This window comes from Leptopilina boulardi, unplaced genomic scaffold (genome assembly GCF_019393585.1).
Source record: "Leptopilina boulardi isolate dan_hultmark-lab unplaced genomic scaffold, ZJU_Lbou_2.1 LbouV2_325, whole genome shotgun sequence".
Lineage (NCBI taxonomy): Eukaryota > Metazoa > Arthropoda > Insecta > Hymenoptera > Figitidae > Leptopilina > Leptopilina boulardi.
The window spans coordinates 5,546,284-5,574,104 of NW_026137891.1; the positions used below are offsets into that span (position 1 = coordinate 5,546,284).

Sequence of the window (27,821 nt, forward strand, 5' to 3'; positions counted from 1 at the left end):
TTTTTACATAAATATTAAAAAAATAGACATTTGTTTGATAAATACTAACATTTTTAATATTCAATAGAATATTAACAAAAAATATTAATAACAAGAAAATTAATTTTGGTTAGAAAACATTTGACGATCGTAGAAAAAATATATTTCTGACGTGACATTTACCAAACAATTGATTCTTTTGCCTTTGTTGAAATAATTGAGCAGCTTTTTCGGCAAGCATTATAACAGCTGCGTTAATATTTCCACTAGGTAGAATTGGAAATACAGAAGCGTCGACAACATACAAATTCGTTGTATTGTACACCCTATAAAAATATTTATTAGTTTAACAAAACAATTATTTTTTGCATCTTTAAAAAAAAAAAATAATTATTACCTAAATGATTTATCTACTACTGATCCCATGCTAGAAGTTCCTGCGGGATGATAGGAAGTTAACGTCAAATGGCGAATATAACATTCCCAATAATCTTTACTATCGAAAATTTTTTCTTCACAACCAGGAAAAGGTTTTCGATAAAGTGTTGCTCCCAATTGTTTCATAGTTTCTGTAGTTAATAACTTTTTAACAAATTGAATACCTGTAAATTAAATTTTTATTTAATTCATTTATTTATAATTTTTTTCTTTTGATATTTGAATATTTGATGTAAATGAATTACCTTCTATTAAAGTTTTAACATCTTCATTATTCGATAAATAATTAGGATTAATAATTGGGGAGTCACGAGGATTTTTACTTTGAAGTTTAATTTCTCCTAAGCTTTTTGGATGTAATAAAACTGGCGCTAAAGTAACTACATTTTGATAAGTAAGGCGTGCAAAATATTCTTGAAATACCTGTAGGGTTTAAAGCGTAAATTACGATAATTTGATTTCTAAACTAGAACTAAATTTTTATTTTTCTAATTTGTTCAACTAAATAATTAATATATATTTAAAAAATATAGACCTTATCTGAAATACCCATTGCTTTCCTCCAATTAATTCCATTATCTTGCGAAATTCCTATAGGCATTACCATTAATTCCAAATCTGGTGGCGCAGATATATTATTTTGTAAAGAACTGTGAAATGTGCCAATTACATCAATCCCGTTAAAACTCCATAATCCTAATAGAATTTAGAATAAAAGTAATAACATTTAAATTTATTAAATGCATTTTTATAAAGAAAATGTATTTTTAGTTACCTTTTTTATGAAAGTAATATTGATACGCTGACAAAGGATTTAGAAGATCAATAATACTGACAGGTTGACTAGAATTAAGTATCACTAAATCCAAACCAGTTATTAAATGATCCATTAAATTTTGACCCACTGGTAGGTCAGATACGACATCAATCTAATAGACAAATTATAAATTATTTATATGAAATTCTTAGTTATTTATACTATTTGTTCATCTTCTTGTCTGTTACCTTCAATTCATCTAAATGATTCTTTGGTCCAACTCCAGAAAGCATTAAAATTTTTGGCGTACCAATTGCTCCAGCACTTAAAATAATTCCCTTAGTCGCTAATGCTTTATATGTTTTACCTAATTTTGAAAATTCAACTCCTATTGCTTTCTTTAATTGAAAGAGAACCTTAAAAATAAATTTTGTTTATTATTAAAATTTCTATATTCGTTATAATCTATACATATGTATACATACTTTGTCAACATTGGCATAATTAATTATAAACAAATTATTTTTATTTTGTTTAAGAACTCTATCTGAACTCCAACGTTCACCATTTTTCATAAACACTTTTGTTTTCATAAAACCTAGATGAAAATATTTTATTTCGTAAAAGTTTTTTTTTCAAAAATTATTAATTTTATTTAATACTTCTTTTATTTACCCGTATTCCTCTCTTTATTTATATCTTGAACGGTATAACCCATTTCATTAACACCTTTTAAAATACTCTCTGTAAGTTTTGTGGACCAATTTAAATCATTTATACTGACATATTCATTTTCTTCTAAAGAAAATTCTGAAAAATATTAATAAATAAAATAATGTTATTTAGAAATTTTATATCAATTTTATACCTTGAAAATCTGGAAACCATTCTTTAAAATCGTCAGGATGTCCTCTAGCGTAAATCATATAATTTAATCGACTTGTTCCACCAAAAACTTTTCCCCTTGGCCAAATGCTTTGCTGTTTAATAAAAATTATATACACCAAATTGAAAAGACAAGTTTAAATTAAATTGCTTTTTTAAATAAACTTACATTATTAATTAAACCCTTACAGGCATTAGTTTGGGACGTTGTAATATAACGCCAATCGTAAATACTTTCTTGAAGTGCAGGTGAAATAATTGGGATATTTATAAGAGATGGTGGCATTCCTCCTGCTTCAATTAATAAAATTTTATCTCCATTTTCTGATAATCTTGAAGCAAGTACAGAACCTGCACTGCCTGCTCCAACTTGAATATAAATATTTTAATCATTATTCATATAAATAAAAGAAATATATAAAAATATTTATATTTATTTTAATTTTGAATAAATTTAAAATAAATATAAATACGATATTAATTCTTTTAATTAATAATTTTTAAAATATTAAATTTTACTTACCAACAATATAATCATAGATTTCATTATTTTTAATTTCATTAAACCACCAATCTTTATAAATTTCCCACGAATTATAAATATTTAAATAGTAAACAAATAAGTATACACTTAAATTATATATTAAAAAAGAAGAATATTTTATTAAACAAAACAATTCCATAATTCATTAAAAATAAATTATAATAATAAAAACTTATTTTTCATAAACAAATATTTTTGACAACATTTTTTACTACTTTTTATAATAAATATCAATAACACTTGACTTTATTTTACATTTTTTCAACAATTAATAATATCTATAGTTAAATTTTATCACAAATTTTCATTATTTGTTTTGTTTTTGTTCATTAATTTGTAAACCACGTTGTTGTTTTCCACTAATGACGTAATAAAAATCGATGTCATGTTGGTAGAAGTGAAAAAATTTAGTTGTTTTTTTTTTTAATCTTGGGTTGGCATTAGGGTTCATTGCAAATGGCGTCGTCAGAAAGTAGGAAATCTATTTTATGTTCGACAATGTATTTATTTAATTTTAACGCTAATTATACACATGTTTCTTGATAATTGAGTAATGTTTTATTTAAATAATATAAAATTCATAAAAGTTTCATGGTAGCTGTGAAGAAAAAGAAAAAATTTAGGTAAAATTTTTTCAACAAGAAATGTAACCAAAAATTTTGACATTTGTGACTTATTGCCGTCGCTAGATGGCATTATAGCGCGACTTTTGAATTTTTATAAAAGATTAAATATTATATATATATATATATATATATATATATATATATATATATATAAATAAATAAATATTAAATAAAAATAAAAAAAATAAATTTATTAATAAAATTGGAAATAATAAACGAGGGTTTGGAAGGTTATTACAATAAAAAAGCAGTTAAAAAAAATTTCTAATTATGTTGGTAGAAATGTAATTGGTTGGTATTTTTTTCCGCTTTTGTTGGTATAACTGCTCACTATAGCTGACAGGAAGCACGGTTGAAAGTGACAGAATATTTTGTCAATAACTAAAAAATCATATAATCTTTATATAAATTATAAATATATTTAAACAATTAAGTTTAGTTTAATCCTAATATTTTAGATTTTATCTAATTTTTTTGGTAAATATAAGAAATTTAAATAGTTTAATCAAATCTGATAAGACTTTAGAATTTAACCTAAAAATTACTTCACAACCAATTTCACATGTCAATTCGACATCTGTTGTGATGTTTGTCCACTATATTTTCGATATAAAATTTAAAAGCAAAATTTTACTATAATATTAAAATTTGTATCGTATATTTATTTAATTTATTGTTTATTTATTTATTTATTTACAAGGCGAAAAGATGGAATAAAATAATCTCAGTAAAATAAAACCAAAAGTATGTTTTTTCTTTCGGCGTCATCAATTTTTCTTAACTCAGGTGAATATTTGTTTATAAAAACTAATAATTTACAGAATTTAAAAAAAAATATTAAAATTTTTTTCTAAAAACTTTATCTTGAATTTAATTGCAATTTTATTTATAAACAATTTTTAACATTAATTTTATATTTGCAAATATTATAAATATTTTATTTTAATTTTCTATTTTTACATAAAATAATTAAGAAAAATTATTAAAATTTTTTTTTTTTTTTAATTTTTCATGTGAATAAAATAATTTTCTTTTTTACCGGCAAAGAACAGATTTGAATTTCGAACGAATGGCAGTTATAATACCAAGATGGCGACTGATGTGATGTTAAGTGACGAAAGTTGATAATTATAATAACAATATCAATAAAGAAGAAATGATTTGGTGAGTTATCCATTATATTAGTAAAAGAATCTTAATATTTGTTAAATGTGATTTAAAATACAAATTCAATTGATTGCATTTAATTTTAAGAAAATCACGTGCTTTTTCTATTCAACAATTGCCGGTTTGCATGTCTAGACTTGTTCAATTTTTAATTCCATATTTAATTTTCGTTTATTATTAAATAGGAATAATCTTTAACATTGTAAATAATGAAATTGAATTTTGAATATAGGAAAAAGTTAGAATTTTAAATTTTCTAGTAAGAAACGATGCTACTGAAAGGCTTTATGAGGTCCGTAGGTGTGTTTAATATAAATAAATCTTTTACGCACGATCGACTTTGCATGTACGTAAGCATATTTTGCATTAGGATCAGATATTCCAAGTTTATGAAAATCTAGTCTATGTGCTTCTATAAGCAGTGCAATGTTTTTTTCTTCTCTTTTTTTTATACTTTTCATATTGCAATGTATATGCAATAAAATTCCGCAATTATAAAACAATTTAGTTAGGATTTATTCCATTGCTATAATTAATAGTTTTTTTGATTTTTCAATATTCTCAGAAATAATTAAAGTTTTCTAATTTTCAAAAGATTATGAAAGTTTTACGTTTATCAAAGATTTTGTATATTACCTTATTTCTTCTTCACAGTGAAAGTTGAAATATATATTTTTTTCTATTTTCCGATTATAAAATCCATAAAACATGATTGTTACTTCATCAATTTGTTAAAGAAAAAAAAATTGTTTCGTTTATAATCTCATATAAAGAATTTATATCGTTTGTTTTTATTTGAGAAGACTGATTGGTTTTTTTTTATTATATATACTAAATTCGTCTTCTTCTGTATATACATATATATTCTCTTCTAATTTTTTGTGAGTTAAATTGGAATTTGACTTATAAGCGAGGACGAATTCCAGTTAATAATCAATTCCATTCTCCATATAAAAACGGGCAAGTCTCCTTGTTAGTTTAAGGACGGTAAACGTCAGTTGCACAGCAGCACCAAGCATGGAATAGGCGACGCGCTGTCTGCCTTCTCCTGGACTTGCTTGCCTGACTCGCTTGCGAGATTGCCTTGATGGTTCTGGCTTCTTCTACATTAATATATTCCCTCCAGGCAACATATAGTCAGGTCAGCTCTCTTGCGAGAGTTACAAACTTTAAAACAAACGCCAACGATGAAAAATCTTGTTACAGCTCAGACCTAAAATTATATATAAAAAAATTCTAAATTTTCATTAATATAATTATAATAAATTTTCCTTTTTTTATTTCTTTTTATAGAAAAATTAATTATTTTTAGTTTGAAAAACAATTTAACAAAGAAAAAAAGAACTTTTATTTAAAAAAAAATTACGATCATATTCATGATATTGGGAGTTCAAGTTTAAAATATATATCCTTTAAGGAAATTGATTATAAAATTATAAATTCACTAGGTCATTAAATGTCTAATAATTTAAATATTTTTATACTTCATAAGAATGCTGTTTAATCGCAAACTCACGTCTCTTTATCTTGCAATCTTTTTTTTCTTTTTTTTATTATTTTTTCTCTCGTCATCATTTTATTCCTTTTTTCTTATAGCTCTCGTGTTCTTTATATTTCGAAACCTATTCTAAAACAGGTCTCTTAAGCACACCGAAAAGTAATGACAATGTTTTTGGCCGCATACATTTGACTTTAATATATGGTCTACAATATACAATCTCAATTTTTCGAATCATGATGAATCCTTTTGCTCCGAGATCAGAACCATGTAATTACCTGACGTAGACAATTACTATGTTTCGCGATTTTAGATTTTTTTTTAGCTAAATATTTTGTGAGACGTGAATTCCAAGAATATATATATATATATGATTTGTCTTGTTCGCTTTTGTGGCGTATGCGATCTCTTAAATGCACGCACCAATTCTAACACATTTTTTCTGACCAGATATCTGGAATGTTGAAGCGACTGGTAATACTATATGTATATATAACTGCTTCGGAGTCGAAAGAATGCAACAGGTTTTCAAGAACAAAAGAGTAGAAAACGATTGACATTCGGTGAATGGTCCTTGTAAACTAAAGCTACTGCCGATGACAAGTTAAAGTCTGTAATGTTTGTTTATATATATAAGAAGGAAATAAGTACTTTTTTAAATGTTTATTTTTGAAATAATTCTTGTTTTTTTCATTTAGTTTTTTATATAATTAATATTTAGTGATTTGATTTTTATTTCTTTGTAATAAACTATAAAATTGAAAAGTAGATTTTTTAAGATATAGTTTTAAAATTAATTTATAGATCTAAATTGTTGATTTTGATTGTAGGTATATATACAATATTGGAGATATGATTTTCGTTGGAAAGATGTAACAATATCAATGAGGTCGTTAATCACATTGGAATCATTTATATATACACCAAAAGCAGCTTGACGTCTTGGTTTCCGATTCTAAATTGAATATGACGTACTTCCATGAATATCCACCGACAAACGATTGCTATATAGGATTGTGAAGGTGCTCATAATACTCGTCGCGTATATACGGACTCTCTGGAAGTCTTCGCGCTCACACACATACCAATAGACCTGTTTACTTGAGGACTGGCTCGCTCTTGTAGCACAGCTGGCTGACGAGCTAGCGAACAGGTGGGTTTCTGGCTTTTCTCACCAGATGCTATATAACATGCCACGGAATGCATGCATGCAGGTGCACACACTGCGTAGTTATACTGGAAGAGTGGCTCTTTTTAAGTACCAATACAACAAATATAATTTGCAATTGATGCTAATGCTTGCCTTGTCCTACAGCGTAGTAAATCATTGGACCGAATTGAAAACAATATACATATATATATATATATACATATATGTAGCGTAACTTTTCTTTCGCTTAAGAAAAGATAAACAACGCTTCGATTTACTAATTTTGCCCCCTTTATCACTTTTTATAGATTTTTTTACGTAAATAAAAATAATTTCTGATATTTATAATCATAGAAAAGTATAATTAAAGTTTGCACTTTTTATACACTGAAAAAAAGTATCATTGATTCAAGAAAATCATTTATATGTTCGTATCGGTTCCACTAATTTTTTGAATTCAAGAAAATATATATATACTTCAAACTAGTAAAATTTTCTTGGATCAAGAAAATATTGAATCAAGACAAAAGTGAACAGGTTTTCTTGATTCAATACTATTTTATTTCCAGAGATTTTTTTAAATCTTCAAATAAAAATAATTTCTATTATTTATATATAATCGTATAGAAAAATAATTAGTTTGCACTTTTTATAGAATTTTTTTTATGAATCTGCAAATAAATATAATTTTTGATATTTTTATATATAACCGTAAATAAGAAATTTAAGTTTGCAGTAAAAAATTTTTAAACGAAATACGTTTTTTTAGTATACAAAGCCAGATCTTCTTTATTTCAATTATTTAACAAATTTCGACAAATTTTTAACTAAAATTCTTGACTAAATTAATTATTTTTAATAATTTTAATGAAATTCTTCACAAATGCAATTATTTTAAACTATTTTTCAATTAAAATTTTTATGAAATTTAATAATTGCTTTAAAAAAATTAGCAAATAAAATTACTAAAAAATTTTAATTCAAAATCAGTTGAAATTTAATTATTTTCAAAAATTCCAATTATTTTTATAATATTCTTTGAAAATTGAATTATCTGAAAGTATTTTTCAATTAAAAACTTTTGAAATTCAATTTTTGTATATGTGATTTCTAATAAATTCTTCAACAGAAATCACTAAAAATTTCTTTTATAATTATTGTCTGATAAATTTAATACAATCTTTTGAAATTCAATTATTTTCAAAAATTTCAATTTAAAAGCTTCTAAAATTTAATTATTTCTCAAATTTATTCTTTCTAAAATTTGTTGAAATTTAATAATTTCAATTATATAACTTTTCTGAAATTCAATTATTTTTAATGATTTTTATAATATTCTTCGAAAATTCAACTAATATCTATATGAAATCATTTTTTACTTAAAAAGTTTTCAAATTATTGTATTTTTGTCTACAATTTCTATATCATAAATTTTTTTAGTAATAGAAATCATCAAAAATTTGAAATTAAATATCACTTGAAGTTCAATTATACATTCAAAAATCTAAATTGTAAATCTTTGAAAATTCAATTACTTTTGAAAAATGTTATATCTAAAATTATTTGATAAATTACTTTAAGTTCAGTAAAATTTAATTACTGTCTGAAAATTAACAAAATCTTTTGAAATTCAATTATTTCTAAAAATTTCAACTTCAAATCTTCCAAAATTATTATTTAAAAATCTGTAAAACACTTAATTATAAGTATTATTGCCTGAAATTTTTTTGCCCATCAGTACTAAAAACTATATGACAAAATTTTTAATTCGAATAAATTGCTTATATCAGACTGACTTCAAAAAATTATAATAATGGAACTTTAAGAATTTTTTTTAGAAATTTGTTCTACTTAAATAAAATTTTGAAAATTTGTCTTACATTAGTTCGATTCTGAAATATTCGAAATAAATTTTCTTGATAATATTCATTATATATATAATTATTCTCATTGCAGAATTAGTAAAATGAATTTATGTAATATCTAATAACATTAGTTATTTAAAGTAAAATATTTATTAACCAATTAAATTTTTTAAAATAAAAATCGACTAAAACGACTGTTTTTGTACCTTAAAGCAGTCGATCCGAGGCCTGAAAATAGAAAAACTTTTATGTAACCAGCGTGAAAAAATCTATCAAAAGTGACAAGAATTAATAAAAAAAATGACCGATTCCAGTTATAACAAATTGCATTTGGTGGAATTTATATAGTTATATAATTTTCGAAAATTGCTCCTTTTGGTGCATAAGATTTTTCTTAAATTTACCAAGAACGTTTTACAACGATTGTCTAATTGTTGGATTATAATTTGAATAACAAATATAGAGAAACTTTTTCAAGGTCAAAAAAATTATCAATCTAACGCTAAGTTTGTTCAAATAAAAACACTTAAGATTGAAGTATACGTCACCGCCGCGCACTCACAGTCGTATATTGTGTGATTGGAAATATATGTGAATGACTCGTTTCATGAGCTTTTTTTGAATTCTTTTGCAATTCTATACCCTCTAATTAACAATAATGTATACAATATTTCTAAAATGGGGAAAAATGTTATATATTTCTTATTTTGAAAAAATTGCATCCTTTTCTTCTAGTTATATATATATTGATTTTATTTTGACGTGATGTTTTATTACTCCGAAAAATCGAGAGGCGTATAATTAGAGTAAAACAAATTGCCGAATCTCGTGAGGTTTTTATAGGTTTTTTGTGCGAGTAATATTCATATATGATATTTTCTGTGTCTCTTTCAACGATGACTCCGCCCACTTGGGCTTTGAAAACAATGCACATTACTGCCAATTATCAATGGACTGCCATCAACCACCCACCGTATATATATATATATATATATATATATATATATTCGAAAAAGAGATATGCTAGAGAGCTTCGCTTCTTTTCAGACTATCATTTTGTGTGGCCGAATGAAAGAGACCACCTTCGTGGAACCCATTTTACCGCCGGCTGAGGATTCAGAATACATGCCGCAGGGCAGTGGCTGTGAGAACTGCCATATCGAAGGGTCGTGTGACCTTTCCGAAACAAGAATGGTTTTGAAACAAAAGTACAAGAGACATGCTCTTTCAGCGCGCTGATTTAGATCTGCGCGCGTTCCCGTCGTCACGATTCCGCGAATTGTTTCTCTGGTCGCGATTTCTTCATCCTGTATATATACCTTCCTCTCTCGATCATATAAATGTTTATTCTTTATCTCATTCTAACTTTGGTTTCACACGCGGTTCTTTTCTCATGAGTATATACATCTTTGCATCAGACAACATCTCGAATCGCAGTAGTTTGCATTCGCAGTGCTTGACAATGATGTGTTTACAATATGTGTTGACAAAAAAAAAAGACATCATCAGAGGGTGAAAATAAAAGTCGTGAAGAGTCCATATTTTCTTGAGAAACAAATTATATTAAAATTAATGAGTTGAAGTTTTTTTTTAAAAAACTTATTATCGAAAGAATGAAAAAAATTCCTCTTTTTATTATTTTGATTTTCTTAAAATGAATTGAAAAATTAAATATAATTTCACAATTTTGCGTAAAATATATATATATATATATAAAAATTCTAATAAATTCCCAATTTGAAAATTAATTATTATTTTGATTTTATATTTTTTGAATTTCAATTACGTATATATTGAGAAATAATATAATCATTGACGCGGAAGGTTACATTTAAATTCAATATCAAAAATTTGTCAATTTTGTTTTAAGAATGTGATTTAGGAATTTTAAAAGAGAAGGCACTTAATTTATATCATGGAATTCTTAAGCATTTTTCAATTGAATTTCTATTCTCGAGAGACATTTCTATTTGGATGTTGTATTTTTTTTTCTTTTTCTTCTTTTTTTTTGAGCATATCACACGCGAGCCTTGTTGGGACCGCACTGATGAGATTTCGAAGTCATCTATTCTTTACATCTTGAAAGTGATCGAATGTTTATTCAGGTAAAGAGCACTTTTGCACGGTTCGTCGTTTCTCACTGGGTGTGTAAATGTGAGTGTGTGTCGCACTATTAGGTTCAGTGAGTCATCAGTTGCGTATTCGGAAGGACCGAGAACTTCGGAAGAAATACGGTGCATTTTGGGATCCAGAAAGTGGGCTTGAAAAAAATCACTGGAAGATAAAAGTCAACTATCTTATAGCAGTTAAATACTAAAGGCCATGCCGGCAACTTGAGAAAAAGAGAGAGAGAGGGAGAGAGAATTCTTTGGTATAGTGTACCTACTGGAACTGATTCCATACCTTCCATTGTCTTTGTACCTGCAGCAATGTCAGCTTTATTTTATCCTTCGTTCGATCTCTAATAAACCGTGAACAGTGTTTGGGTACACACTCCATTTAAGACCACCCTTTTTTTCCAAATAAAAAAAAAGAAGAATAGGAACAAAAGCAAAAATTCGAACGACGACGATAAACATCAAATTATTTATTTCTTGTTATTGTACAGGTGTATTTAAGTACTATTTACTTAAGGAAAAAAGTTAAAGTAGTTAATTAATTTTTTTTATCAAATTTTCATTTATATTTTAATTTGAAAATCATCAGCTCGTGGAGTTCAATAAAAAATAGGAAACATGCATTCAGGTTTCCTGATCCACTCCAACAGTTTATAAAATTATAAAAAGAGGCAAATCTACAAAATTTATTTGATTCAAATAATCTTGACTTATCAAATAAATATTTACCAAGCTGAAGTACGCATACGTTTATATGATAAACGATTTTGAATGAAATAATTTTAAAAATGAAAAATTCTATAATTTTTTGCTTAAAAAATATTTTTTTAGAATTTGTTGATTAATGAAAACGACAAAAAATATTTTTTAGGCAAAAAATTATAGAAATTTTCATTTTAAAAAATTATTTCTTTAAAAATCGTTTATTATAAACGTTGCGTACTTCAGATTCGTTAAATATTTACTTGTATCAAATAATTACTATTTGGTTAATTAAATGATATATTCGTTTCAAATACAATTATTTAATTCAATTATTTAGTTTCAAAAATTATTTGCATCAAGTAAATATTTATTTAATAATAGTCAAGTAATTATTTGAATCAAATAAATTTTTTTTTCAGTATATAAATAATTTTTTATTCTACTTAACGTATTTTTATTTTTAGAAATAAAAAAACGAAAGGCGGAAGTAAGACCTTCACTTTTAGATTTTAATTTATTGCCCAAAATAATCGGATTTTTATTTAATTAAATTGGTTATCCAAAATAATTGGATATGATTAATGTTTTAATTATAAAAGTTAATATATATTTATATGGAACCGGAAATACCGCATAGCGCATACCAGAACTCAAAAACTGACTGCGGTAAAATTTTATCAGTTATATGACAATGTAGTGTGTAATACATAAGTATGTAGTTTAATTGGAACGGAGAATTTCATGATATCGTGTGTCAGCAGCATAGTTGATTACAGAGGATGCGTCTTCGAGACTAAGTACAGAATTGTAGGTTTTATTTCAAGACGCGTAGACTTTTGTAACTTGGGGACAATTTTAGTTTAAATTAAAAATTACAACTTATGTGCAAATATTTCTGTGTTAATTTTCTAAATACTTGGAAAAATCTTTTATTGTAACTATATATATAAAAGATAAAAAATTCAATATTTCTTTTTTTAAACAGTTACTCATATTTTTAGTTTATGAATTAAAAATATTCTTCTATACTGATTTGATTAACAAATCGCACGAATGTATATACATATATATGCAGTAAGATGAGTATAGGACGAGGGGAGGATAAATATAATTTATTCCGTGTGAGGATAATAATATTGTCTGTGGGAGAATTTTAAGAGGCTCGTTTAGCATCAGTTGATTATTGGATTCTGTATATTTATTTAGCGTTATATAGAGATATGCCACACAGCTTTACGAGAGTAATGCGCGCCGAGCTGTCTGCCCAATTCCCAGTTAATTCAACATTTACACCATTTCCGCTTGGAGACTCACTCAGCTAGAGATTTCTTAGTAAAACCCACGCCATCATTAATGGGATTCTGAGAGAGGTGGCAGAGTGGAGATTGTCTGAACTCGATTCTTCTGATGATGGATTTGTACTCATAAAATTTTCTTTCTCGAATCCCTTATTGACAATTAACTCATGATCATTAAATATAATTTTTTTCTTTTCTTTTCATTTATCATCGTTTTTAAAAAATTAATTATTATTTTCAGAATTAAGAAAAAACGACAGTGCTTTTTTCAGATAATTGGCATACTGCGATTGCGAAGAAATTGAGGAAAAATTATACTATTGAAAAGATTTTTGTATATATATATACATATAAGAAAATTCGTCGTAAAATTATATTCACGTGACCGGATATCTGTTTGGAAATAATGGAAGAAATGTATATACGAAGTCACGCATGGGTTTGCATCAATGTGTCGAGGAAAATTATGATTCCAAGTCTGAGAATTCATTACAGGTTTTGTACAATCTTATATATCCTATATTGCTTTTTCGCGTAGTCTTACATTTCCTTTTTACTGAGAATAATATCATTGGAATATATATATATATAACGAATCGAAATGTAGGACTGTTTTCATGATTCTAAAACTAGTTCGTATATATATAGTTCTTATATGTTATATAGTAGAAATATAGAATACGAGTGACCTACAGACAAAAGACTATAATTTAATTTAAAATCAAACAAAAGAGCAAGTAGATTCAATATTTTGAATTTTGATAAAATCATATTAGAGATTTATTGCTATATAATTTTCATTTGAAAATTAGTTTTAAGTACAATGATCCATTTTGAATTGAAAATAACGTAAATTTCCATTTATACAGGGTGTCTACTAATTTCGTTCAAAAAAATTCCCGGTTATTTCCTAATTTTTTCTAGTTTATTTTTTCTTGTCAAAAATTTAAATTTTTTTCTTGTAAGCATGAATAAATCTACAAATATCTACGGAAATTTGACTATATTTTATGAAAATAATTGTTTTTCAAGTTTATATATTTATTTTATTCTATTTTTTGTAAAATTCAAAATATTAATTTTACTTCAAAAAAGTTACATAAGGGATGCATAAATAAGCTCTAAACCAAATTTTTTAGAATTTATGATTTAATAGAATATCTTATTCTTTAAAATATTAATTTTGCAGAATATTTATTTGTTCAAATATTAATGTCTTAGATAATTCAAATGGTCGAAAATCAATTTGACAGAATTTTTATTTAGAAAAAAATTAATTTGACAGAAATTCAATTTGATCAAATATATCAATTTAATCGAAACTTTGTTTTGTAGAATAACAATTCTGCAGATATATTCATTTGCTCGAATATTAATGTATTTAAGTTTTAAACAAAAATTAAAAAATTTAAGTTAATAATTTAATTTTTAATTAGTGTTAATTTATTTTCAGAAAATTAAAATGGTCGAGTATCAATTTGATAGAAATAATTCGGCGGAAACTTTAAATTTGACCAATCAGATATAAATTATCAAGAAAATTGTGATTGGTCAAATTTGAAGTTTCGGTCGAATTATTTCTATCAAATTGATACTCGACCATTTTAATTTTCTGGAACATTAATATTCAAACAAATGAATATTCTGCAAAAATTAATATTCTTTCTAATCCTTTTTCTATAAAATTATAAGATTCTACTAGACATAAAGTTTCGATCAAATTCACCGTAAAAAATTTTTTGGGGAAAATTCCCAAAAAGTCTGGTGACGTAAAATACACCAATCATTTTTGGAATATTCCCCAATATTTATTGGGGAAAATTTTTTTCAAAAACTTATTTAAAAATTTTTAGGAAAAAATTTTCCTAAAAAATTTGTGGATTATTCCCTACGATTTTTTGGTGAATTTTCATCAAAAGTTTGTAATTATTCCCAAAATTTGGGAAAAAGTATTTTCCCCAAAGCTTTTGGAACATTCACCATAAAAAGTTAGTGATTATTCCCAAAATTTTTTACAGTGTTGAGATTCGATCAAATTGAATTTCTGGCAAATTAATTTTCATCTAAATAAAAATTCTGTCAAATTGATTGTCGACAATTTGCATTTTCTCAAACATTAATATTCGAACAAATAAATATTCTGCAAAATTAATATTCTACAGAATATAAGATTCTATAAAATCATATAGTTCTAAAAAATTTTTTTGCTTATTCATGCGTCCCTTACATAATCCGATGCAAAAATTTCATTTTAATAAATTAATAACTTTCTTTGAAAAAAAATTTCCTGGTTAGTAGACAGCTGATTAGGATAATTCATTGTTGGGATAATTAACACATTATAGGGTTAATTCTACAAATTATGGAAAACATATGGAAATATCATGGAAATTTATTTTGGATCATAGAATCATTGAAATTTATGAAATTTCTGATATCATGTCATGGAATTTTTTCAATTCCATTAAAGAATTTACGCGTTCGTTGAAAATGACCCATTTTCACTATTTTAATTCATCATAATTTATATGTTTATAGTAAGTTTTGAAGTATCATGGAAATTTTATCATTTATCACCTCTAGAAATCATGGAATTTCGCGAAGAGAAATTTTGAAGAAACCCTGTAACAATAAACTGTAAATGATAGAAAAAAAATTCATGAATGAAACTAAAGAAAAATTCCATTGGTGGAATCGATAATCATTGTTTATATATATCTAGAGCGCACTTCAAGTCGATGGATTGCGCAACCAATAACTTCAATCAGTTTCACGTAACGCCTATAATGTGAAGTATATATCATCAGCAAATATGGATAGAACCTGAGAGTTGTTGTATATAGCTGTATTTAGTATTGGAAGATGGTGAAGGGAAGGCAGCAGCATCCCAGAGGATGGGAGAGGGTGGGTGGAGGATTTTAGGGGAAGAAGAGGAGTAGGGAAAGAGAAAGGAAGGAATGGCGGTGAGGAACAAGGTAGGATATCGTGCCGGTTGCTGCTCCGCCCCAACTTCAGGGTCGTCTTAATTACCGGGTGGTCCAGTTCGGAACCCCATAAATATTCCGAGGCGGCACTCTTTCTGTCGAGAGAGTCAGCCTCAAAAAATACACACGAGAGCTTTTGCTATGGCCCCCAGGACTCCTGTGTTTCTAATCCTCATCTCACTCTCGAAAATCTTTTCTCTCTCTCTTATTCTCTCTCTTGAGAGAGAGAGAAGTATTCTCGAGAAATCTATGGAAAAGAGCCGATAAGCCTATCGCATTTCTGAAATTCATTTTCGACGCGTTTCGACGAATGAGTGCAGCAAGAGAGTGCTAAAGACGAATTCTCAAAAAAAAAAAAAAATATAGAAAAACTAAGTAGTTGAGAAGATGAGTTGCGTTCGGTGTCTCATGACAAAAAAAAACTACGATTGTTATCTGCTTAGAATTTCCTGACCACCGAAGCGAAAGCGATTGGGTCGGCTTAAGGGAACACACAGCGGTGAAATGCATGGGAACTGATGTCAATTGGGATCAATGCTATTTTGGAGGATGAATGAATTGGAAGCTGTTTTTTTGGAAGGACATTGACTAATCGATTCTAAATTAGAGAGAGGAGTTACTGAGTAGTGTCATCAGAGATCAGTGAGTTTTCAAGAAGATTAGAATTGAAAATAAGATATAAATTGTTGAGTTACATTCTTCTAATTTTTATAAATCTAGAAAGATTGGAAAATTTAATAAATTTGGAAATTTAGTTTTGAGAAAGAAAATGTTTGATTCGAAAAGTCGTGCAATTTCTTATACAAGATTTATTGGAGATTGAAATTTTGTAGAGATAGCCCCATGGGGCGTGTAGAAAAGCAAATGTTTGGGGGGGGAGGAGGACTTTGCAGGGAAGAAACCGAAGATAGGTCGAGCTGAAGAGGAGCATCCTCCATAGAAGTTAGAAGAGCTCTCGTAAAAGTTGGTGGGGAAAAAGGAAAAAGCTCGCTCTTTCTCTCTCAGGCTGAAAAGGGGACCTACTTGAGAACGGGGCCCGTTTTGCTTACGATTCAGCCCTGTCCAAACATCTTGGGAACTCAGCAGCTCCTTCTTTCACGACGGCCTCGGCTCTCGAGCTCTCGTCGACCAGTCAGTAGTAGTCACCCCAGTGCTTCGGTGAACTGGACACATATTATAGAAACGGTTGGCTCGATTTCTGTGTGTTGCCAAGAGTACTTCTACCTCCGTTAGTCGCAGTTACGGTCAAGCTGTTCTCTTGGACGCAACGCTCTCTGGTTCCAAAAAGAGTGTCCGTTACGTAGTGCTATATCAACTTTCGGATCTATTGGACTTGGAGAAAAAGTGTTTTGTTTTCAATCGGTTCTGTAAAAAAAAAAAATAGATTGGATTGTGTTAATTTGATATTCTAACATTGTGAATGGTGAGTGGTGGTGCCAAGTGAGATTTGCTGAGAGTGAGATTACATATAGTGCATAGACTCGTTGAGATGCCGTGGCTGCTTACACTACGGACTTACGGCTAGCTAGGTGAGATTCATTTTGCGTGACACATGTTATATCTATATTTTGTATAGTTATATGCCTGATAGCCTCAGGTGAGATTCTTGATGCACGAAACAAGATTCCCTCCTCTCGTTTTTAATGCCTTGAGAGAGTCTTTTTTTTTTTTTTTTTTGGTCCGATTATTATTTTTGATGATGACGTGCCTTATAGTTGCCATCCACTTTGAAGACCTTACCCTTATATCTCTCGCATTCCTTAAGGAGAGCGCGGAAGCAAAACAGGCTCTTTATCGTCATTCCATTGGCGAAATGGAATTAAAAAAAAAAAAATAGATCACTATGAAAAAAATTCTTTTATATTATTTTTCAATCTGCACGTGGATCTTGAGGGAAAATTGAAAAATTTAAATTTGATCGCATCTAAGCTTTTATAGCTGTTCAATTATAAACTATTAAGTATTCTCGCATAAATGAATGTTTAACAGCGCTGTTTAGATGAGAAACAAGGATTATTTTAGAATTTACTTGGCTTTTTTTTCTTTCATTGAATAGAGTATTTGCAGATGAATATTTTCAATAAATCATGAGTCAACTGAATGGATGATTCAACTTAAAGAGAAGAAACTGCAAAAGAAAAATAATAAACTTTGAGGATTATTTTCTTTTAATGTGAATTGAGAACATTCTGGTTCTTAGGATAAGAAGAGAGGCACATAAATTAGAGGGACAAGAATATATAGTTTAGAAGAAATGTACCTGTCTGTTACTTGTTATTTTGGTTATCTAGTCATTAGAGAATCGTACATTGCTTTTGAGAAGTGTTGGCCTGATGGTAATAATTCATGTACACCAATTTTCTTCTATTATTGTTGACTGGTATATTTCGAGGATTAAGGATCTTAAATTTTTCTCAAGAATTACAACTGGTTGCAACTGGTTTATTGTTACTTACTGAATTTCCATAATCCATTCAAAAATTAGGGGATTATGAGGGTTTCTTGGAACAGTAAAATCGATTGCAAAAGAAATTATCCAAAAATTTTTGAAAAACTATTTTATTTTTCCCTGGTAAAAACAAATTTTATCTGGAGTAATATAATATTTATTATCCTCAGTAACGGTAATTGCAAAACTAATTGAAATTCACCAAGTTCTATATACACACATTCGTAAACATAGTCGCAAGTTGTTTTTGTAGTTGTGCTATAATTAGACTAAAGAGAAGAATAAGTAAACAAGAGCATTCAATTCATTTAGATGAACCAAAGATTCTAACCAAAATTCGTCATCTTGAACTAAGAAGCACGTATCACTAATTTAGAATTTAAAAAAAACGTGACTCATAATGTTCAATTAGAAATGTGATTATTATCAAAATTATTATTTCTTTTAGAATAGAGGAAACAAGAATAAGGTACGAGTGTGGAATAAACGGTTGAAATGAAAGTGATTGGAACTTGACCTTCATTAAATAACTAGATTGTATAGTGTTTTGCAATAGCTACATTATAACTAGAATATTTTCATTTCATTTTTTCATTTTCATGATGAGAATGAAAAAAGATTTTTAAATAGATCAATGAATTATCAAATTTTTCAAATGATAAATCTTGTTTTACAGAAAGAAAGAAAGAAATAAGAAGTTTATTTTGAGACGAGAGAGAAAAAAAGAAGTAAGATAGTTTGTCGAGATTCTTATTCTTCTTCAATTATTATGAACCAGAAAAGGAAGCCACCGGCCCTGAATTAGTCCCTGTAGAGAGAGGCTCGATAAGCAGAATTGGAGAGGTAAAATCACCGACATTAAAAAAGAGAGCCAGAACGATAAGATCAGAAACGCGCATCTTCTTGGTCGACGATTGACGGGATCCTTGGCATTGTTGGAGTCGAGGTCCCTTCCGGCGATCCAGAGTCTGCGTATATATACACGCCACACGCCACGGGCGGTAGCTTGAGATCTGGCAAGCAAGATTATAAGAGTCTGCAGCAGACAGCCTGGCTCTAGCCTCTCCACAACGGCAGCCTTTCCGTCTCCAACTCTATCTTCCCTCCTTTATATATATTTATATATATACTTCGCTCTACCGACACAGGTCAAGCCACGTCGTTCCACCTTTCTTCTTCTCAAATATATTCCTCATTTTGCAATTTTATTCGCAATGACAGTGAGAACATTTCTGTAATTATCATGCGATAATCTTGTCGAAAAATTTTCATAAATATAGAGAATAGAGAGAAAAAAAAATCCAAGTGATATATTAGCGAAATGTATTCGGTTTGAATAAAACATGGGATTGAATTGACTTTAAGCAATCACGATTCATTGATTGGAGCTCGTGATTTGTTACTTAGAACTTTAATGAGATAATGGGCAGAGAGCACTTTATCACTTCCCTCGTTCGTTTTTCTTGCTAGAACGTTATAATCTTGTAAATTCAAACCTCATTTCTTTTTATTTTCTTTTCTGTCTACTTTATTATATATGAGAAATAATTTGCATTTGTGCTCGAAATAATCATTTTTTAAATTTTCTTCTAATTTCTTTATTTTAACATAAAAAAATTGCTATTTTAAAATTCAATTTTTATCTATTGATTTGAAATTTAAAAAAGAAATTGTATTTTTTTTTACATTTATTTTCATTGTAGAAATAATAAAATTCACATTTCAAATTGCAGATTGAGATTTTTTCAGTTTTGTTGAGGGAAAAAAAAGAAAAATTTTTCAAATAAACGATTTTAAGGAGATTTATATATATTTAACAGTTAAAGTGCACGCATATATGAATGTAACGACACATCACGTGTGCACAACGTGGTTCACCTTTCCGTGAAAAATCAAAAAGCAATGCATATATATATTCACGACGAGAGAAAGCTGTTTGCATGAGTCGCAGGTGTTTTGGCCCTGATGGTTAATAAACACACACCTCATCTCGTCGCGCAGCTGGACGATGCTGACTCTTAATTTGAGTCTCAATATAATGGATTTTCAAGTATGCGTTACGCACGCATTTTCATATATATTTTTTTCCTCTACATATATTAATTAAATCATCTGGAAAACGAAAACTTTATCATCATCAGGAAATATTTCTGTTCGTTGATTTTTTTTTAGTCAAAAATTATTGCTTCAATATACATATATAGAAATGTAAGAACTTTGAATAATGTTTGTCATTCTTCTTATCTGGTCTGATCTCTTGTAAAATATCAAACAGGGTTTCTTCTTGGGGAGTGGGGGGGGGGGGGTTAGAAAAAAAAGAATTTATATAAGACAAGCTCTTCTTTGTAATAAATCGCGAAACTCCCGATAAGATATTCTCTTTCGAGGGTCCTGAGACTGAATTTTTTTTAAAATACGATTTTGAATCTGAATATATTTTTTTTGCAGATATTTTAACATTCCAAATTTAACTGTCCGAATTACCCCATTTGAGTGTAATTTAAGATTATTGTAAAGTTTGTATTATAAGCTACTCTTGTTCCTTTTATATAGAATTTCGAAGAATTTTTAGATATACTCGAATTTCACATAAGCTTTTTCTGTGAACTAGTTAGAATTTTACTTTGGTATCAATAACAAACTATTCGCTACTCTTATTTAACTGCGTGCTATGGTCGAAATTTCAAGACATATAAAATATATGCGGTTTCTTGGAAACGTTCAATGTATAACAAAAGTTATTTGGAATTTTCTAAAAGGAATTTTTTTTTTATCTTTTTCTTTATAAATCTTTTTTTTTTAAATTGTTATAACAGAATTTTCCATTTCTATTGAACTTTGTCGTTATCTATATATATATATATATAAAATGTAGTGATGCTAAAGAATAGAAGTAGTGTCTCTTTCTTTTAGAAAGTAAGAAAACCGGTTAAAAACAATTTTAAAAATTCTAATGATTCTTCTTTTATATATGTTTTAGGAGTGGCAGTGCCAGTGACTGACGTCACGATGCGCATGTTGCTGCTGCTGAGATTGGTGTTAGCGGCAGCGGGTGCGCTGCTGGCGAGCGCAAATTCGCTCATTGACGGAGAAGACGAGATGCCATTACAAATAAGTTCTAAAGAACGTAAAGAGGCAATTGCCAGAGTTGAGAATGAAATTCTTAATTTATTGGGCATGTCAAAACGGCCCAAATCAGTTGAACAAGCACACGTTCCTGAGTCATTAAAAAAGCTCTATAAACGTCAAAATATGCTTGGAACAGCTAATATTGCTAAACGAGGAATACATGCTAATTCAGCAAACACAGTTCGTGCCTTCAATCATATCGGTTAGTTATTTTATCAGAAATATATATTTAATTCAGAGTGTGTGTAAAAAAACTATTTTTATTCATTAAAATTTAAATTTTTTCCGCGAAATAGAAAGTAATGTATAGATTGAAATATTTGTTTTATCAAAAAAAGGGAATAATTTTTTTAAATGGAGATAAGAAGCCAAAAAATAATTAGTTTTGTTTATTATATTTATATACTTTTAAAACAGTTTTAATTTTCAAAATAAAATTATATAATTATGCTTCTCTATTAAATTTTGGCTTTAATTTTTTAAACATTTTTTTTAAGTACACGTAAAACCAAAATAATTGTTTTTTATTTTTTAATATTTAAATAAATTCTTTTTGTTATATTGATAGGAATACTATTTCCACTGATTTACTAGTGAATTTTTCTTTTAAAACAAAAACAGAAAAAATCCATCTCGTGAATATATATTTCGAAATTTGGGAACGTATATATAATTAATATAATTAAAATATTATTAATTAATTATTATTTTCAATTAATATAATGTATATAATTTAAAAATATTTTTAAAAGATTGCAATGATAAAATTCAATGTTTAAAATACATTACAAACATGTGACAAAAAGTCAGCATAATAGAAAAATTTTACGAGTCAGAAATATTTAATTATATATGAAATTGAGTTAACTATTATTAGTTAAAAGCATCAAGTTTTGAGCATTGTTAGACGTTAGTTTCGCTCCACCCACGATTAGTTTCGCTATTTCGTTTTTATTTTATTGTCAGGTAGGACGAATTTTAACCTCTCGTTAACATGAGGGGCTAAAATTTTTTAAATCTATTATCAGCCAAGGACGATAAATTACTAAGTTTTTTTTTTAATTTAAAAAAGTTAGTAAATTTTGTCTAAAAGAATCATTAATAATTAATTTTAATTATCTATAATTATAATTTTATATATTTTATTATAATATTGAATTATAATTTAATTATAATTTAATATATACTTAACATATATAAATATATATAGAAAGAGAGAGAAAGAGAAGAGAAAAATCAGCGTTGAAATATTATACAATGGGGAAGAGAAGTGGCTCGCGCCTATATTTGATGTTGATATTTTAACTTTGGTCCATTGGGAGCTGAGATTAAATCCAGCAGCTCTGCACGGCTGTTAGTGCTCGAGGTGGACAATGGTCCTTTCGAATGAATTATGGGCGTATCCGTGACTTGGGGGCTTAGCACGATACAATGACACTAGAATAGGCAACGATAAATTGGTTTAAAGAAAGGTAGAGTGCCGTGAATATCAGTTACAAAAGGTAAAGCCTCTATTTGACCAAATGGAGACCATCAAAAAAGAATGAACAATGTTTTACCTCCTATATATGTATATAGGTCTGCTACTTTTACGTTTTTATTTGTCAGAGGAAATTACTTTTCGAATCAATTCACCTTTGTATACATACTATATATAAAAGGAATTTACCGGACCACTTACTACTGTGAATATATTGCGTTTTTTTTCTCTCTATACAAATCTCTTAAGTATTTGGTTTTTTTACATTTTCCGACTAATTTCCTAAATGTATAAAAAGTAGATTAGGATTTCCAAAAAATTTTATTTTAATATTAATTAATAATTAATTCTGTTTTGAATTCTTTTTAGAATTTGACCAGTAGAATTATTTTAATGAATTTTTAATTAATTTAAATAATCAAATTTTGTTTTCAACACCTTCTGATTCAGAAAATATGTCCTTAAAGGCAAATTAATGATCAGTGAACACAATATTTTCAATTCTAGATTCGTGTTTTATAATTTATTTACATAAATGTGAAGAGAAGGTTCGTTCAGCTTTGTATAGCAGTTCACTGATAATCAACCTTCAAGGTTGTCAGTCAATTTTTATAGTATGAAATTGTGCATCAGTGCATGACATTATATATACCAGCTGGGTGACAATTTTTGATCTCATTTAATAAATTATTTTCGTTCTTTTTATAAACACTATTTTAATATTAATAAGTATTAATGATTATTCTTATTAATATTCAATTTTCACATTAGAATTTACTTTGTAAATAACTATACACATTCAGGTTTTTGATTTCGGCAATTATTGAAATTAGAATCATAATTTTAGACTTTTATAAAGTGAATTGTCCTCGTCGAAAGATATTAAAAATATTATTATGATCAAAAAACTATATATAAATGGCGTAACATAAATTTTTATGGAAATATAGAACTTATAAATTTAACCTTTAGATATAATTTTATTATAGAATATTTTGAATTTATTAAAATTTTAAATATGGTTTTTTTATTTTCAAACATTTTTACACTGTTTGTGTCGGTTTATATCGGGGAAAAAAGGAAATAATCTTCAGGGGAAAATAGCGATAAGCGATATAATTATTATGCTCATATAATATATAAAAGCAACCCTCTGGAATCCATTTTAACATTTAGTTTTATCTTTAAACGAGGATATACATGCGCGCGTTTTATAAAAAGCTAAAATGGAAAGTTTCCGATTTTAAGAGGTACATAATTCGAAGCTAAATTGTACAGTAACCAAGGTCCATTATCTCACGCGGATTATACAAATTATCCTTGAAAAAACTTCATCCTGAGGACCACCCACAGACTGAACAAAGTCATTGCGCCTCAATTATTTTTTTTTTCACGAATTTAATTATATATGATAGACGATTTTTTTTTAATTCATAATTTTCTTATGTCACCATGAAGAAAATTATTATTAAAATAGAAACATATTTATGTAGACAATGAAAAATATGAAAATATAAAATTTTAATATTAAATAATAAATATAAAATTTAATGATTCTTTTAGATATAAAATTTGCTTTTAATATCTTTTAATATTCTATATCCTTTGGGGGATTATTTAGTTTATAAAAAAGGTAATCATTAAAAAAACGGTTATCTGAAAAACTTATCCTTTCCATTTTATTAAAACTTCTTAAAAGCTTTAAAAATCTTTATTGGAAGGTGCTTGACTTTGATTTCTCACGTTATAAACTTTTATTCTGATATATAGACCCTTTTAAGACAAGGAAAGATTATAAAGCTATTTTACAGAGGCTTTAAAATCGGCTTTATGTTCTTCTTTAGTGTAAATATTCGAAAGCAATCTTGATTTGAAAGAATATAACTGTATTTATATATTAGACTGTGCGCTCGTTATTAATAATTTATTAGTGAAAATACTAAAAATTATTTTACAAAATGAATTACTATTTTTAATTTTGTAAAGAATGGTGATATGCCCAATTGACTATTTCTTTTTTCTTTTCTTTGTTGCTATCTATTAACATCTAATTTAAAGATCCTTTTTTTCTGGTTTCTATTAGATATATATATATATAGAGAGAGAGATGGTAAAAGAGATATGTTTCCGAAAGTTTCAATTGCGGTCGCGTGAAAAAAGAAGAGGTTTGGCGGCACCCCAGGCGGTCGTCTTTTTTGCCCGCCCCTAAAAGCCGGCTCAGAATATATACACCTTTTATTCCCTAAAGATCTTATGTAAATAGTAGGTAACAGGCTAATAATTCATCAAAAAATTGAAAAAAAAGAGGCTTAAGTTTATTCATATATACTATCAATTCGATCTCTGATTCTTATTTTTATTAAATTAATCCGATTCTTAAATAATAATTTAGAGCAAAAGAATTTTTATCAAAATGTTTTTTTTTTTTTATTATTTCAGAAAGCAAGCTGGATAAAACTTTCAAGAATCCATACAGGTTTCGACTTCATTTTGACGTGACGAAAGTTCCTGAATCGGAAAAATTGGAAGCATCACAATTGACCTTGTCGAGGGTATCACTACCAGACGATGGACAAAAAGGTCGACGTGCCGTTCGCATATTGGTTCACGATATTATTCGACCTGGTGTTAAGGGACTTCATCAACCAATTTTCAGGTTAATTGACAGTCAAGTGGTGGATGGAAGAAAAAATTCATCGGTGAGTTTAGATGTGCGTCCTGCTGTTGAAAGGTGGTTGAGAAAAGGAGAAGCGGCAAGCGAGAATCATGGATTACTTATTGAAGTAGTGGGTGACGAGACAATAAAGAAGGTCGAACACGTGAGACTGCGACGTAGCGTTGATGAGTCTCATGATTCTTGGGTCATTAATCGGCCAACGCTCTTTATCTACACTGACGATGGCAAGAACAAAATGGCCACCGCTAGTCAAATAATAGAACGACGCGAAAGGCGTGCAGCAACACGTAAACATCGAAGAAAAGACGGTAGGGAAAATTGCCGTCGACATCCACTTTATGTTGATTTTGTTGACGTTGGCTGGAACGATTGGATCGTTGCACCACCCGGTTATGATGCATTTTATTGCCATGGCGAATGTCCATTTCCACTCGCTGATCATCTTAATTCAACGAATCATGCAATTGTCCAAAATTTGGTCCACTCGACAAATCCAAGTCAAGTGCCTAAAGCATGTTGTGTACCCACGGCTCTTAGTTCTATTTCAATGCTCTATTTGGATGAGGAGAATAAGGTAGTCTTGAAGAACTATCAGGACATGGCGGTGCTTGGATGCGGTTGTCGCTGAAGAATTAAAAATTGAAGAAGAAGAAGAAGAAGATGTTGAAAAGAGCAGAAGAATGCCGAGGTGAGCCGAGTAAACCCGAGAGAGTGCCTCGCAGGTATAGTCACCACAGAAAAAGATAAAATGAGAGAGAGAGAGAGGTTGCGTTCAAACAGATTGAAATGAGTACACTGTGCGACCTGTCTCCACTTGCCTCCATGCTCCAACTTACTTGCTCGTTAGAAGGAGCGAATGGCAAACGCGCGAATGCGTGACGCTGCCGCATTCTCTACAGTTTCAGTAATCAACAAACTTGGCGGCCTATGAACTAAGAGACCGATAGGCAAAGCCAAACCTCCTTGGACGCGCGTAATTTATTAATAAGGCTGTAGCAAAAACCGGTATAGATTTATTTAGCGTCCGCGGACATATATGAAGAAAAACGAATGGATGTTTATAAGTCAAGTATCATATTTTTGTGCTGAATTCTCTTTTTTTTATTCAAGCATAGTGCGTAACCATATGAAAGTATATGGTTGTAAATCGAGAAAGGACATTTTTCAAAAAATGAGCCGAAAAATCAAATCCCATATTGTGTGTGATCCGTTTTTTTTTTAATTGACACAACCTCATATATTATGGTTTCAAAATGGATGGGACCGAATCGGATTTTATTTGAACAACAATATATTCAATGGAAAAGTTGCGTTCTAGTACACGCGCCACTGGTGCAAAGAATGCGTGTACAACGTTGCGTCACTGACAGTCAACAACCCGATGCATATGCGCAAGCATAAAATCGGTAATTTTCTGATTCCCGCGAATGTGCGACGTTACAATTTGCCGTATGGTTTCATTTTTACAGACTATTATTAACAGTTTGTCTCGAAAAAAAAACGACTTGTATGTAGAAAAGAGCTTAGACTGTGTTTAGATTTATAAAAAAAAACAAGGCACTGTGTCGTCTTGAGTTTTTACCCCTCTCTTTTCTTAAAAAAAAAAAAAATTTTTTTTAACGCGAGTAATATATTTATGTATGTGATTTTGTGAATTACAAAATTGAAATATTTAACGTAAATCCGTACCTGCTTAAGGATTATTATTTATTATTTTTTTTTTGCTAACGAATTTTTAGGAAAAAGCGTGTATATTTGTACAAATTTTTTTTGTTAATATTATATGAAAATATATATATATATATTTGTAACTTTAGCTGCGATGTAAAATGTGTGAATAGGTAACTATGTACACACTGTAAATAATTTTAAAAAAGGAAAAAAAACGTGCCTTGTAAAGTATCGAGAATATGATGTATATTTTAAAAAAGAAAAAATACAAATGTTTACCGATATTCACATAAAATTGTCCATTGTACATAAGGAGAATAAATCCGAATCTTAGCAATTACACCTTCAAACCATTGTGTTTAATTAAAACTCCTTTTCACTATTTTTTTTCGAATTGTTTAA

At 28.4% G+C, this 27,821-nt stretch overlaps 2 protein-coding genes across 8 annotated transcripts; one reads left to right on the forward strand and one right to left on the reverse strand.

Moving 5' to 3' along the window:
- Positions 1-29: 29 nt before the first annotated feature.
- Positions 30-2,978, reverse strand: LOC127284605 (glucose dehydrogenase [FAD, quinone]-like). The gene is made up of 11 exons (XM_051310129.1): positions 2,583-2,978; positions 2,229-2,428; positions 2,043-2,154; positions 1,850-1,984; positions 1,660-1,772; positions 1,423-1,590; positions 1,193-1,346; positions 953-1,113; positions 663-840; positions 377-581; positions 30-305 (listed from the first exon to the last, which is right to left on the reverse strand). Exons 1-11 carry the CDS (start codon positions 2,740-2,742, stop codon positions 110-112), a joined length of 1,782 nt encoding a protein of 593 aa, XP_051166086.1. The 5' UTR covers positions 2,743-2,978; the 3' UTR covers positions 30-109.
- Positions 2,979-4,283: 1,305 nt separating this feature from the next.
- On the forward strand, positions 4,284-27,769 carry LOC127284609 (protein decapentaplegic-like). Of its 7 annotated transcripts, XM_051310137.1 has the most exons (6): positions 4,325-4,393; positions 6,345-6,503; positions 6,725-7,047; positions 13,271-13,524; positions 21,443-21,793; positions 25,511-27,769. In XM_051310137.1, the coding sequence occupies exons 5-6, from the start codon at positions 21,472-21,474 to the stop codon at positions 26,374-26,376; spliced, it is 1,188 nt and encodes a 395-aa protein (XP_051166094.1). In that variant the 5' UTR covers positions 4,325-4,393; positions 6,345-6,503; positions 6,725-7,047; positions 13,271-13,524; positions 21,443-21,471; the 3' UTR covers positions 26,377-27,769. The 7 variants fall into 7 exon arrangements, with proteins under 7 accessions (XP_051166091.1, XP_051166092.1, XP_051166093.1 ...); XM_051310134.1 differs by lacking the exon at positions 6,345-6,503 and having other exon boundaries at positions 4,284-4,393; XM_051310135.1 differs by lacking the exon at positions 6,345-6,503 and having other exon boundaries at positions 4,284-4,393; positions 13,302-13,524.
- Positions 27,770-27,821: the final 52 nt, after the last annotated feature.